Below are 13,898 nucleotides of genomic sequence, written 5' to 3'. Positions count from 1 at the left end.
AATGGAGGGTTGTCAGTGGAAGGGGGAAGGGGGAGACTGGGATAAAAGGTACAGGGATTAAGAAGCATAATCGATAGGTACAAAATGGGATGTTAAGAATAGTATAGGAAATGGAGAAACAAAGAATTTATATGCATGACCCATGGACATGAACTAAGGGAGTTGGGAAATTGCTGGAGGGAAGGGAGGTACCAGGCAGAGGGGGGCAAAAGGGAAAATATTGAGACTACTGTAATAGCATAATTAAGAAAATATACTTTAAAAAGTTTAAGAAGATTGATACGTTATTCATCTTCTCTGGCCATAATGGTATGAGACTAAGAATCAATCACAGGAGAGAAAAAAACAAACCCTGAAAAACACACAAAGACTGGGAAGTTAAATATCATGTTAATAAACAATGAATGGGTTAATAATAAGATCAAGGAAGAAATCAAACAATATCTTGAAACAAAATGAGAACACAACAACCCAAAATCAATGGGATAGAGTGAAAAGAGTCCCAAGAGGGAAATTCATAGCATTGCAGGCCCATTCCAAGAAACAAGAAAAATCTCAACAAAGAAAGCCCAAAGTGAATAGAAGAAACAAAATAATAAAGATCAGAGCAGAAATAAATAACAGTCTTAAAAAAAATACAGATCAGTGAAACTAAAATCTGGTTCTTTGAAAAGATAAACAAGATTGACAAACCCTTAACCAGCCTCATCAAGCAAAAAAGAGGAAGGACACAAAAAAATCAGAAATGAAAGAGGAAAAGTAACAACTGACAGCACAGAAATTTGTAAGACATTATGCCAATAAATTGGACAATCTGGGTGAAATGGATGAATTCCTAGATAGATACTATCTTCCAAAACTCAAATTAAGAAGAATCAGAAAATATGAATAGGCAGATTACAACTAATTGAAGCAGTAATGAAAAAATTCTTTAACAAAGAAAAATCTGGGGCTAGATGGCTTCATGGGAGAATTTTATAAAACATTCAGTGAAGAACAAATACAAGCCCTATTCCATGAGGCATGGTTGTTTGGAGCATTGTCCTGTACACTGAAGGTTGTGAGTTCAATTCCTGGTCAGGACACATATCTAGGTTGGTTGTAGGTTCGATCTGGGTTAGGGCATGTGTGTGAGGCAACTAATCCAACCAATTAATGTTTCTCTCTCACATCTTTCTTTCCTTTCCCCACTTCTCTCAAAGCAGTGAAAAAAATGTCCCTGGGTGAGGATTTAAAAAAAAGAACAAACACCTATTCTTCTCTGTTCCAAAAAATTCAGGAGGAAGTAAGACTCCTAAGCTCATTTTATGAGGCCAGCATTATTCTAATTTTAAAACGACACAGACTCTTTGAAGAAAAAAAGTTATAGGCCAATATACCTGATGAATGTAGATGTTAAAATCCCCAACAAAATATTACCAAACCAGATTCAACAGTACATTAAAAAGATCATACACTATGATCAAGTGGGGTTTATTTCAGAGATGCAAGCTTGGTACAATATTTGCAAGTCAAGAAATGTGATACACCACATAAAATAAAAGATAAAAACCACATGATCATATCAATAGATAGAGAAAAAGCATTTGATAAAATTTAGCACCCATTTATGATAAAAATCTCTCAGGAAAGTGGCAATAGAAGGAGTATAACTTAACATAATAAAGGCCATATATGATAAACCCACAGAGAATATCATACTCAATAGGCAAAAACCAAAAGTATTTCCTTATTCAACATAGTATTGGAAGTCCTAGCCACAGCAATCAGACAAGAGGAGGAAATAAACGACATCCAAATAGGAAAGGAAGAAGTAAAACTCATTATTTGCAAATGACATCATACTGTATATGGAAACCCTAAAGATTCCAGCAAAAAACTACTAGAAATGATAAATGAATTTAATAAAGTAGTAGGATACAAAGTAAGTGTTCAGAAATCGGTTGTATTTTTATATACCAATAATGAACTATTTGAAAGGGAAACTAGGAAAACAGTTCAATTTACAGCTGCATTAAGAAAAACAAAATACCTAGAAATAAATTTAACCAAGGATGTAATAAACATGTATTTGTAAGACAATGAAGAAAGGAATTGATTAAGATACTAATGTCATATTTGGGATTTCTGGCCAAGATGGAGGCATAGACGCTATCTCCCTCCACAACTAAGAAGGAATACAACTACCTCAAAACTAGAAACAACCAGAAGTTCCAGAAAATCAAACTGCAAGGAAATCCAGCAAACAAAGATATAAAGAAGAAATACTCATCCAGACAGGTAGGAGAGGCAGAGCCAGGGCGGAAAGGACACATTGTGGTGGAGAGAGCGGCGGCGGCAGCGGCAGGCAGGCAGAAAGCACAGTCACACATTTTAAAAAGTCAGGAGGGACACTTGGGGAGCGTTCCCAGCTTCTCACCGGACCTAGCAGCTCACAGTCCCAGCACTGGGGAAATCAAGCCTCACTGCTTTTGACTGTGCAGACCAGTGGGGATTGGGGCCAAGGAAGAAACTGCCGGTCTCTCAGCAGAGTCCACTTGTTTAAAGGGCCCCCATGGTCCTAGAATGTCCGCAGACCCACCCACTCTGGGAACGACGGCCAGGGCAGCAGCTAGAGGGATGCCAGTCCAGTGCAGAAGTGGGAGAGGTGCCTGGAAAAGGGGCAAGTGCTAGGCAGGCAGCATTGTTCCCTCTCGAACCCCTCCCCTACATACAGCACCACAACATGGTGAAACAGGTTGCCCTGTACTGACAAATCCCTAAGGCTCCACCCCCTACAATGTAACAGGAGTGACGGCTCTACCTGGGACACGGAGGCAAACAAACACAGGAGTCTGGCAGGATGAGGAGATGGGGAATGGGTCAAGGTTCCAGTGGGAGAACTAAGTGACAAGGAGATAGCCAACCTAACAGATGAGGAGATAGATAACCTAACAGACGCAGAATTCAAAACACTGGTGATAAAGATGCTCACAGGCTTGACAGATATGCTTGAGTATGGCAGATGCATAAGGGAAGAAGTGAAACTATGCTAAGTGAAATGAAGGAAAATCCACACAAAACCAATGGTGAAGGGAAGGAAACCGGGGTTCAAATCAATGATTTGGAACATAAAGAAGAAAAATACAATTAACCAGTGCAGAATGAGGAAGCAAGAATTGAAAAAAATGAGGAAAACTTCCCAAGTTTTGCGAAGGAGATGGACATACAGGACCAGGAAGCACGGTGGGTCCCGGGCGAGCTGGACCCAGGGGGGAACACACCAGAACACATCGCGATTGAGAAGCCAAAGGTGAAAGATAAAAGAGAGTCCTGGGGGCAGCAAGAGAGGGGCAGAGAGTTGCCTGCAGGGAGGCGCCTATAGGACTATCAGCTGATTTCTCAGAGGACACTTTGCAGGCAAGAAGGGACTGGCAAGCAGATTCAATCTGAAGAAAGGCAACCTCCAACGAGGATTACTCTATTCAGCAAAGATATCATTTGGAATGGAAGGGCAGATGAAGTGCTTTCCAGACAAGGTGAAGCTAAAGGAGTTCATCATCACCAAGCCATTATTATATGAAATGTCAAAGGGACTAACTTAAGAAAAAGAAGATCAAAACTATGAACACTAAAACGACAACAGACTCACAACTATCAGCAACTGAATCTAAAAAATAGAAACAAAATCTAACTAAGCAAACCAGAATAGGAACAGGATCATAGGTTAGGGGGATCATTTGGAGGGTTATCAGCTGGGCGAGTGGAGGGGGAGAAATGGGGATATGGTGCATGGATTAAGAAGCATAATTGATTGGTACAAAGTAGACAGGGGAAAGTTAAGAATCATGTAGGAAACTGTGAAGCCAAAGAACTTATATGCACGACCTACGGACATGAACTAAGGGTGGTGGGACTGCTGGAGGGAAGGGGGTTACTGGATGGAAGGGAGCAAAGGGGAAAAAAATTGGAACTATTGTAACAGCATAACCAATAAAAATACTTTAAAAAAAAGATACTAATGTCGTATTTCATAGAACTATAACAAATATTCCAACTATTCCAAAAATGTATATGGAACCACAAGACTCAGAATAGACACAGCAATCATGAGAAAGAAGAACAAAGTTGGAGGAATCACACTACCTGATGTGAGAGTATACTACAAAGCCATTGTTATTGGAACTGCATGTACTGGAATAGAATCCCGTACCTATATGATCAGTTAATCTATGACAAAGGAGGCAAGAATATACAATGGGGTAAAACCAGTCTATTCAATAAATGATGTTGGTAAAATTGGATAGATACGTGCAAAAAAGTCAAACTTTACACCAACAATTCAACACCAAAATAACAAACAGTGCAATTAGAAATGGTCAAAGGATTGCAATAGACACTTCTCCAAAGAGGACATGCAAAGATGCTCAAGGTCATTAATCATCAGAGAAATGCAAATTAAAACCATAATGAGATATCACCTCACACCTGTTAGAATGGCCAACATCAATAAATCAACAAACAACAAGTGAGGGTGAGGATGTGGAGTAAAGAGAAACTTAATGCATTGTTGGTGGGAATGGAAACTGGTGTGGCCACTGTGGAAAGCAGTATGGAATTACTTCAAAAATTAAAAATGGAACTGCCTTTTGACCCAGTGATTTCACTCCTGGGAATATACCCTAAGAAACATGAAACACTAATTTGAAAGAATTTACTCATCTCTGTTAATTGCAGTAGTATTTAGAACAGTCAGGTTGAAAGCAGCTCAAGTGCCCATCAGTATATGAGTGGATAAAAAAGATGTGGTACATTTATAAAATGGAATACTACTCAGCCATAAAAAAGATAAAAATCTTACCCTTTGCAACAGCATGGATGGACCTGGAGATTATTTTGCTAAGTGAAATAAGCCAGTCAGGGAAAGACAAATGCCATGTGATTTCACGCATATGTGGAATCTAATGAACAAAATAAACTGACAAAATAGAAACAGAGGCATGGACACATGGAACAGACTGACAGCTGTCAGAGTGGAGTGGTGTTGGGGGAACTGAGTGAAAAAGTTGGATAGATTAAGTGAAATATCCTGAAATCTCATAGTAACAGTCAATGGTATGGTGATTACCAGAGGGAAAGTGGGGTCGGGGGAGGTAGAAGAGGGTAAAGAGGGGTTAATGGTGATGGAAGGAGACTTGATTTCGCATGGTCAACACGCAATACAGTGTAGAGATGATGAATTGTAGAATTGTACACCTGAAACCTGTATAACTTTATTAATCAATATTACCCCTGTAAATTCAAGAAAAAAAATAAAATGACCATTGTGACAGTGCTTCAATGGCCAGGACCATAGAGAATGGACTCAGCACGGAGGTCAGGCAGGGCTTCCCTGGTGAAGTGAGAATGGACTAAAGTCTGAGGAAAGGGCCAGAGTCAGAATGTCAAAAAGGCCAGAGGAGTAGCAAATGCAAGAGTTCAGGAGAGAGTGGGTCACATCTAAAAAAAATGACAGAAGTAAAAAGTAGGAATGTGAGGCCTGGTGGGAGACCAGGCTGGAGAGGTAATGGAGGGACAGTCTTTGCATGGTCTTGTGGACCATATAAGTAATTTGATCTTTATTAAAACCATTGAAAAGAGGCCAGAAAAATTGTGGGAAAAGTACATAAAGTAAAATTGACCATTTAAACTAATTTAAGGGTATAGCTCAGTGGCATTGTGTACATTGGTGATGTTGTACAGCTATCCCCACGCACCATCTCAAGAATTTTTCATGTTCCCAAACTAGTGTTAATATCAAAATAGCTCAATTTCTCAAGATTGATTGTGTGTCAGGCTGTGTACTGAGAAGTTGCATACACTCTCATGTAATCTTAACAATAACTCATGAGGTGGCTGCTATTAGTATTATCATCATCACTATTGTTATTGGGAAACATTAATTACTACTTATTAAATATTTCTTATTAAACATTTAATGTTATTTATTATTATAATTACATGTACAGGCTATATAATATTACATATACTGTGAAAATTACATGTCGTCGTCGTCGGCAGCCGTCCGTCTCGAGAGACGATGGTGTAGCTTCTTAAGAGTCTATCTGCACCACCGAGAATGGCTGTGCAGTCCGACTCGGGAGTGACACAGTATCTGTCTCCTCCCGTGTTGAATCGACATCTTGCGATGAAGCTACAGAGCCTGGGCAGGGTGATATGGAGGGTCTGCTGTTGCCCATGCAGCAGACCCCCCCTCTCTTCGCAGCTGAAGGATCCAAGGGAAAGACGGAGTCAATACAGCTTGGCTTCAGGTGCGCCACAGAAGTTGCCGGTGTTGACTACAACGTCAAACCGCCTTAGGGACTCCGGCTCCGGATTTTCTGTCGGGGTTGACTCCCTTAGCCTTTCCCCTGAAGAGGTATGCCGCAAGGCAGCGGAGGTTTTTTGGAATCAGAGTTTTCCTTCTCTGATGTGCCCTGACTGGAAGATTGAACCAGCAACACTTAGCTCGCAGGCCGACACTCAATCCACTGAGCCAAACCAGCCAGGGTATGAAAATTACATGTATATAATATAATTATAATAAATGTGTTATTAAATATTATTTATCACTATTATTACATATTACTATGGTTGAGAGATCAGAGGAGGTGGTTCCTTTTTCTTTGGCTGTTGCTGTGTTGTTTTTCCTTGTGGCATAAGGTTGCTGGTGAAGAGGATGCAATGCTAGAGGGTATAATTTCCACTGGCCACATCTCAGGTCATCAAGAGCAATAGCTGAAAATGGTAACTATCTTCTCTTTCGCCTTGAAAGCCCTTATCAGAATGTGACAGAATTCGACGGGCAGGATGCGTGTGGATCCAACAGCTGGACAGTGGTGGACATTGACCCGCCTCTGAGGTCTAATGACCCGAAGTCCCAGAGCCATCCCGGATGGCTCATGAGGGGTCTCAAGCCTTGGACTCAGTATGCTATTTTTGTGAAGACCCTGGTCACCTTTTCTGATGAACGCCGTACATATGGGGCCAAGAGCGACATCATCTATGTTCAGACAGATGCCACCAGTAAGTATATTATGCAGAGCAATCAGACGTTTTGCCTATAACATACTGATGTGGCGAGATTTTATGAAGTGCTTCTGTATGTGGCTATTGGCCTCTGGAAGAGCTAGGTTCTGAGGTTTATCATTTCAGAAGGCAAGGCAGTAGCAACAAGCCACCCGAGGGGTATAATATGTCTTCCTCCATTGTGGAAAATTTTCAAACAGTCACAAAAGTAGAAAGAAAAATAAACCCCATGACCATCTCACAGCTTGAACAATTATCAACATTTTTTCATTTTTGTTTCATTTTGCACCCCTTTCCCCATCTCTTTTTTTGCATGTTGGAGTATTGCAGAACAATTCGGTTATATTTTTATATTTCTCCTGTAGTAGTGGTTCTCAGTTAGGGGTGATTTTGCCCCTAGGGGACATTTTGTGGGATCTGGAAATGTGTTTGGTTGTTGTGACTGTGCCTTGGTGAGTGGAGACGGGGCGCTGCGCAGCACCCTGGGGCCCAGGAGGGCTCGTGTGTTAGCAGTGCTGCGGACAAGAAACCCTGTCCTGTAGGATAGAGCCCAAACTTAAGAAGTCAGGCTCAGCATTTTTGGCTGGTGCCCTCTCATTCTATGCCTTCTAGCAATACCAAAGGACTTGCAGTTTCCAGGAACTTCCAGCTCCCAGGCCTTTGTACACACTGTGTCCTGTACTGCATTCCTCACAGCTCTCTCAGTCACTTCTATCCTTGAGGGAAGCCCTGTGCAGCCAGGTGAATGGCATGTAGTTGTCAACATTTGCCCTGTGACTGGGTTCAGTTTGGGGTGTTAACCAGAAAATGAGTTTGTCTCTTTCCACATCCTCCCTCTCCCCAGCATCTTTCCAGAGCTCCAGAGAGCCTGGCCTATGTGGGAGCTGGGTGAGTGGACGGACAGATGGATGCCCACCTGACCTATGTGGTCTGTGGTAGGGATGGACTGTGACTGTGTACTTGCTGTCCTTCGTGGGCAGGCACTTTGTGTGCCTCCAGTTTTCTCAGCTGTTAAACAGCAGTGCGGCAAACACCTTCATGGTTTGTCTAACCTGTGTGACCCCTCACACCCACCCTACAGTTTGCACCCTCTTCACAGTCGACCTGCTTTCTTTTACCTTTCCAGATCCTTCTGTGCCCCTGGATCCCATTTCAGTTTCTAACTCCTCATCCCAAATTATCCTGAAGTGGAAGCCTCCCTCTGACCCCAATGGCAACATCACTCACTACCTGGTTTTCTGGGAGAGGCAGGCGGAAGACAGCGAGCTCTATGAGTTGGATTATTGCCTCAAAGGTGAGTGCGGGCAGATGTGTAGAAGCAGCGGGGTTTATACACGTCCAGTCCACTTTGCTCCACGTCTCTCCACTTCCACTTCCCAGTGTGTGCTCGAGAGCAGGCTTGTACACACTCAGTTCCATCTCACAGGGAAACAAACACTACAGCATGAGTGCACATTCTAAAGTTTCCCATATTTTGTCATCATGTTCCTCTGGAACTTTCTCCTCCTTCCCCCTGCCCCTCCCCACCCTGCCTAATGGGGATACAGCTGTGCTAACCCATAGGAGGCTTCACTGTGGAACTAGAAACAACCAAGCGTGTTGAGAGGTGGTTGAAAAAGTCATTTAGACCCTTAACCCTATTAAAGATCCTCGACACCAAGGAGTGATAATCTCTTTCCTCCTGTGCTTTCTATTAGAAATTTATACTGACAATGATTTTCTTCAGTCTTTAATCTTATTTACTTAATGGGCTTCCATCTATCTATAGAAAAAATGAAAAAATATATGAAGCCTCAAACTATATAAATTAGTTTAAGATTATCTTAAAAATGGGTTTTAAAAGACTCCAAACTGGAGAAACAGGTCATTTTTTTCTTTAGTTGGTTTTTGTTTGTCTGTATTTATTTTTTCTTTAGATTTTTTTTGATTTAGTGATCTTTAGACCTTGACCTTAGGTCTGCTGGCGAGGCATGGCTGAGGCCAGGAGCTCTTGATAGGCTCTTGGCAGGCTCTTGGCTGGACTTCTGACCTTCTGTAGGGCTCTGGGCAAGTCAAAGAGCAGAAGGCCAGATGATCTCAAGGAGCTGTCCTAGCTGTAGGATCATGGGCTGTCTGTATACCTGCAATCTCATTCCCTGCCTCCCTGGCTGCCATTATATAACCCGAGAGCAAGCCCAGTTGTGGGCTCAGCTGCTGGCCCCACCTCAGAGAACGGAAACTATCAGCTAGAACCATCAACAGCAGCAGGGCGATCAGCGCTTTCCTTTTTCTTAAGAGCAACAACTTTTATTTTTTATTTAATTTACTTTTTATTCTGGAAGTCTTAAATCTATCATTACAATTTGACTATTTAAACATGGTTTGATTTCTAATGATACCAAAGTTTATGTAATTAAACAGGAAGCTTTCTAAGGGTGGATACTGTGTGACGCACAAGTTGTCCCTAGAGGAGTCAGGTTCACTGAGACAGAGGAGATGGGGGGCCAGGGGCTACGGGAGGGGGAGGGAGAGCTAGTGCTGACTGGGGACAGAGTTTCAGTTAGTGAAGATGAGGAAGTTCTGCAGATGGATGGTGGGGATGGTTGTACAATAATGTGAGTGTACTTAATGCCACTGAATTGTACATGTAAAGGTGATTAAGATGGTAAATTTTGTTATGCGTATTTTGCCATAATTCAAAAATCCCAATGCACACACCAACCTGTAAACTCTCCAACACAATTAAAATAAATAAACATACTAACCATAACCAGTAGTGGCTTCTTATTCATATCAATATTGGTTTTTTAGCTTTATTGAGGTATAATTGACAATTAAAATTTTAAGATATTTAAAACATACTTTGTGATTTGATATGTGTATATCTGCATTGTGAAAGGACTCCTATCTAGTTAATTAACACATCCATCCATCACATGTTTATCTTTTTTTTTCTTTTGGTGAGAACATTTAGAATAGCATATTTAAATTATACATTATAGTCTTATCAACTATATGGCTTTTTATTGTGATAAAATACACGTGACATAAATTTTAATTATGTTCAATGTCAGTTTAGTGGTGTGAAGCACACTCACACTTCCGTGCAGCTGTCACCGCCTTCCATCTGCAGAACCCTCTCATCTTCCCAAACTGAACCTCTGTCCTATTAAACACTTATTCCCCACCCCCTCCCCAGCCTGTCTCCCACCATCTGCTCTGTCTCTGTTTGACTGTTCTAGGTATGCCACTATGCCTATAGTCCCAGAAAATCATGGGACATCCAGTGTCATGAGTGGGTGCTGGAAAGAGTAACGTGTCAGTAGCTATGTTTGCACCTGATCAAAAGTTCCTTCTCTCCAGAGAATTGTCAGAACAACCCCCCGACCACTAAGGAAATCTTGACTTTTTTCCTACCCATAATGCCATCACTAGCCCTCCAACAGTTACCCAGCCAGGTTATTCCATGTCCATTAATAAACCTAAGAGGTGTTTTTGAGAGTCCTTTGTAGGCTTTACAGCTGTGGAAGTACTTGGGCTTCCACGTAGATACTCGCCACTCGCAGAAAGACAGTTTGAGCTCACCATCTGCGGGGCCCATTCAAGGGGGAGGAAGGGTGGCGTCTCCTTTGCTCAGCAGACACTGGTAGGCCCCAGACGTCAAAGGCCAGTGGAGGAAACGGGGACTCCAAGGGACTGTCATGGGTTTTGCCCCTGAGGAGTAGTGTGCCTTCTTGAGGTTGTAGCACAAGTGTGGCTATGCAACTGGACCTCATGGGTCAGGACACAGTCAGTGTGTTACTTAAAGAACAGCTTTGTATTGTTAATACTGCCACTTTGAGAGGTGGTTTTTATTTTTGTATTTCCCTTTTCTAAGCTTATTCAAACAATTTCCCACTTCAGTCTCCTCTCACCTCTCATGTCTTTAGTTTCTCTGCTCAGGGTGGCTTTTCCGGCCAGATAACCCTCTGGGGTGAAGCTGTGCTCTGCACTGCTGGGTGACCATCAGGGCCTGGCCTCGCCCTCTAGAGACCAGTTGTCCTGCCCTACCCCCCACCCCCATCCCAACACCCAGCACTACCTCTAGACCCTGCCAAGTATCCACTGGTGCAGAATGATCCCCGGGTGAGAGCTGCTGCTCTAATCTGACTTAGGGATTCCTGAAGAAGTTATAGATCGTGCTTTTGTGCTGCAGTTTGATGGTCCAGTGTAATCATTGGATCTCTAAGCCAGACCTCTTAGAAGTCCCAGTAGAATTCTGCTATGTCTTCTGACCTTTGTCGTTATGTGGTTGCTTGATTGGCTTGATTCATTCGTTCAGCTATGACTTGGCTCCCCGTTCTTTTCTAACTCTATCTCCCACTATTCTCTCCCATGTTCCCTTTTTGCTACATTGGGTCCTTGATGTTTTTCAACTTGTCGAGGACATTTCTGCCTCGGGGCCTCTGCACATGTTCTGTGCTCTGTCTGAACTGCTTTACACCAAGCTGTGTGCATGGCTCCTTCCTGTACTTAATTCAGGACTGCTCAGCAGTCACCACCCCATGATCAGCAGCACACCCCTCCCCTCTTCTTTGACCCTGCCATCTGACCCATGGAAGATTTATTTATTAGTTTATTGCATATTCCCTACCCTTCTCTGTAGACCCTGTGCACTAGAAAGTTCCATGAGAGCAGGGACAAGCCTAGTTTTCTTACAGTCTCCAGCCCCGTGGGGATATGGTGTCTGACAGTGTCTGGAACATGTTGATATGCATCTTCTGAGCTGCCATTCACTGGACTCTCCCATAAAAGGTCTTACTTTTCACGGTAGAACTTGAACAACTAGTCCCAAGCTCTGTCCTGTGTGCCCAGCTGCTCTGAGCAGGTCCCTTTGCTCTGTGTGTGTGTGTGTGTTTCAGGGGGAGATTTGAGTCCACCTGCTCTGCATTTCCCTAGGGTTGAAGCTACCCTCCCGGACCTGGTCCCCGCCATTTGAGTCAGAGGGTTCCCAGAGGCACAACCAGAGCGAGGACGAGGAGTCTGCCGGGGAATGCTGTTCCTGCCCGAAGACTGACGCTCAGATTCTGAAGGAGCTGGAGGAGTCCTCGTTCAGGAAAACATTTGAGGACTACCTGCACAATGTGGTTTTTGTCCCCAGGTCAGAAGCTTCCATTGGCTTGGGGTTGGGGTCATGACTTAGGGAATAGATGAAGGGGGACCCAGAGAGTGGGCAGAGTCCATGTTGAGGCTCTTCCCTACACAGAGGAAGAGATACTGTGATTTCAACAGGACCCTTAACCCGGAAGAGCAAATATTGATAAAAGGGGGAAAGTTTTAAAAAAGTCAACCTGTGCTTCCTGACTATCCAGAACACTTTAAGCCAGCCTCTGATATCCATCTGAGTTCTGAGACAAACTTTGTAAGGTTAGTGACGTCAGTCTTGAGAAATGGCCTAGGCTTGATTATCACCAAGTGGCAAACTCAGAGCATTCTCTCTTTAAAATATATGTCAGCTTCTAATCCTTCTGGAACTTCCCACAGCATCTTCAAACCCAGAGAGTTCTCATTTAAATGTTGCATTACCTGTTAGTTCATGGAGGGACTTGCTAATGTACATCTGATCTACTGAGAGAGTTTGAGTAAAAATGACTAGGGTTTTCATCCATCTTTACTTCTACAAGGAGATACACTAGGTAAAAGGCAAGTTTTTTTTTGGGGGGGGGTCTCTGTGTTTCACCTCTCTCACTGCCTCAGTTTACTCATCTGTTAAATGGAGATAAATAATAGTTCCTAACTTTTAGGATTGATTGTGAGATTCCATGAGTCATACAGGGAATCTCAGCCTTGACACTATCGACATTTGGAGCCAGATTGTTCTTGGTGGTGGGGCTGTCCTGTGCCTTGTAGGATGTGGAGCAACATCCCTGACCTGCGCCACCTTGGGGCCTATAGCACTGTCTGCATCATATTAGTTCATTAGTTTTTATAGCTACCCACTGAAGCAGGTGCTCCATTTCTTACTTACATGGGTGAAAGCCTATGTTTCTGAGCTGACAAGAACTTGTTCTAAGTTATCTCAGCAAATGTATGATGTGGGCTTTTAATGGCCTTCTGTCTTTTTACCCTTGACCTCTCCTCTTCACTATTAAAGACTTTTGCAGATGGCTACCCAAAAGTGTCTGATACAATTGGCTATTCCCAAAGTGGATCAAAACCCCAAAAAGTTTACATTGGGATAAAACAAGATTCTAAAATATGTCTCTTCAAACCACCATCATCATTTTTCATATAAGTAGATTAGACATTTCCTTAGATCCATCAACATATAACTTTCCTTCCTTCCCTCCTTCTTCCTTCTTCCCTTCCTTTCTTCCCTCCCTCCCTCTTCTCCCTCCACTCACTCCGTCCCTCCCTGCATCCCTCCTTCCTTTCTTCCCTCCTTCCTTCCTTTCTTCCTTCCTTCCTTCCTTCCCTGACACAGAAGGCATTGAGGTAGTTACCATTTTAGTTGCTAAAAACAAAATGGTGCCAGACTTGGGGAAATGGTTGTGATGTTTAAATGTAGTCAAGTTTGATATCTGAAGGGAACCTCAGATGGCCAGGTCTCTGGGGGATATTTTCTCTAATTTTTTCTCCCTCTTGCTAAGTTCTCCACATCTGTTGGGGGAAGATGTGGTTCAAGTGATAAGAAAAAGTGGTTCATGGCAAATGGCAGGGTGCCTTTGGGCTGCTTGGACAGAAGGTGGCTTCCAGGGTGTTAGAAGCGAGAGGTCCGTCTGAAGAAACTCTTCTGTCTGTGCTCAAAGTAGTTGGTTTTGTTTTCACAGAAAATCCTCTTCAGGCTCTGGTGCCGAGGACAGTAGGTATGACTCACCTGTGGGACATGCGCG

At 42.9% G+C, this 13,898-nt stretch overlaps 1 protein-coding gene across 4 annotated transcripts in view; it reads left to right on the top strand.

Moving 5' to 3' along the window:
• The window catches only part of INSR (insulin receptor), a 195,038-nt gene that overhangs the window by 134,953 nt on the left and 46,187 nt on the right, over window positions 1–13,898 (top strand). For 2 of the 4 annotated variants that reach the window (XM_090290390.1, XM_090290389.1), the window contains exons 8-11: window positions 6,794–7,044; window positions 8,174–8,341; window positions 11,965–12,166; window positions 13,836–13,871. In XM_090290390.1, coding sequence (XP_090146516.1) covers window positions 6,794–7,044; window positions 8,174–8,341; window positions 11,965–12,166; window positions 13,836–13,871 — 657 coding nt within the window. The remainder of the gene's footprint in view (window positions 1–6,793; window positions 7,045–8,173; window positions 8,342–11,964; window positions 12,167–13,835; window positions 13,872–13,898) is intronic. The other 2 variants (XM_090290392.1, XM_090290391.1) reach the window with 1 other exon arrangement.

The sequence above is a fragment of the Furipterus horrens genome, unplaced genomic scaffold (genome assembly GCF_987537825.1).
Source record: "Furipterus horrens unplaced genomic scaffold, mFurHor1.1.pri manual_scaffold_10, whole genome shotgun sequence".
Lineage (NCBI taxonomy): Eukaryota > Metazoa > Chordata > Mammalia > Chiroptera > Furipteridae > Furipterus > Furipterus horrens.
This window is presented reverse-complemented; position numbering and strand designations above follow the sequence as displayed.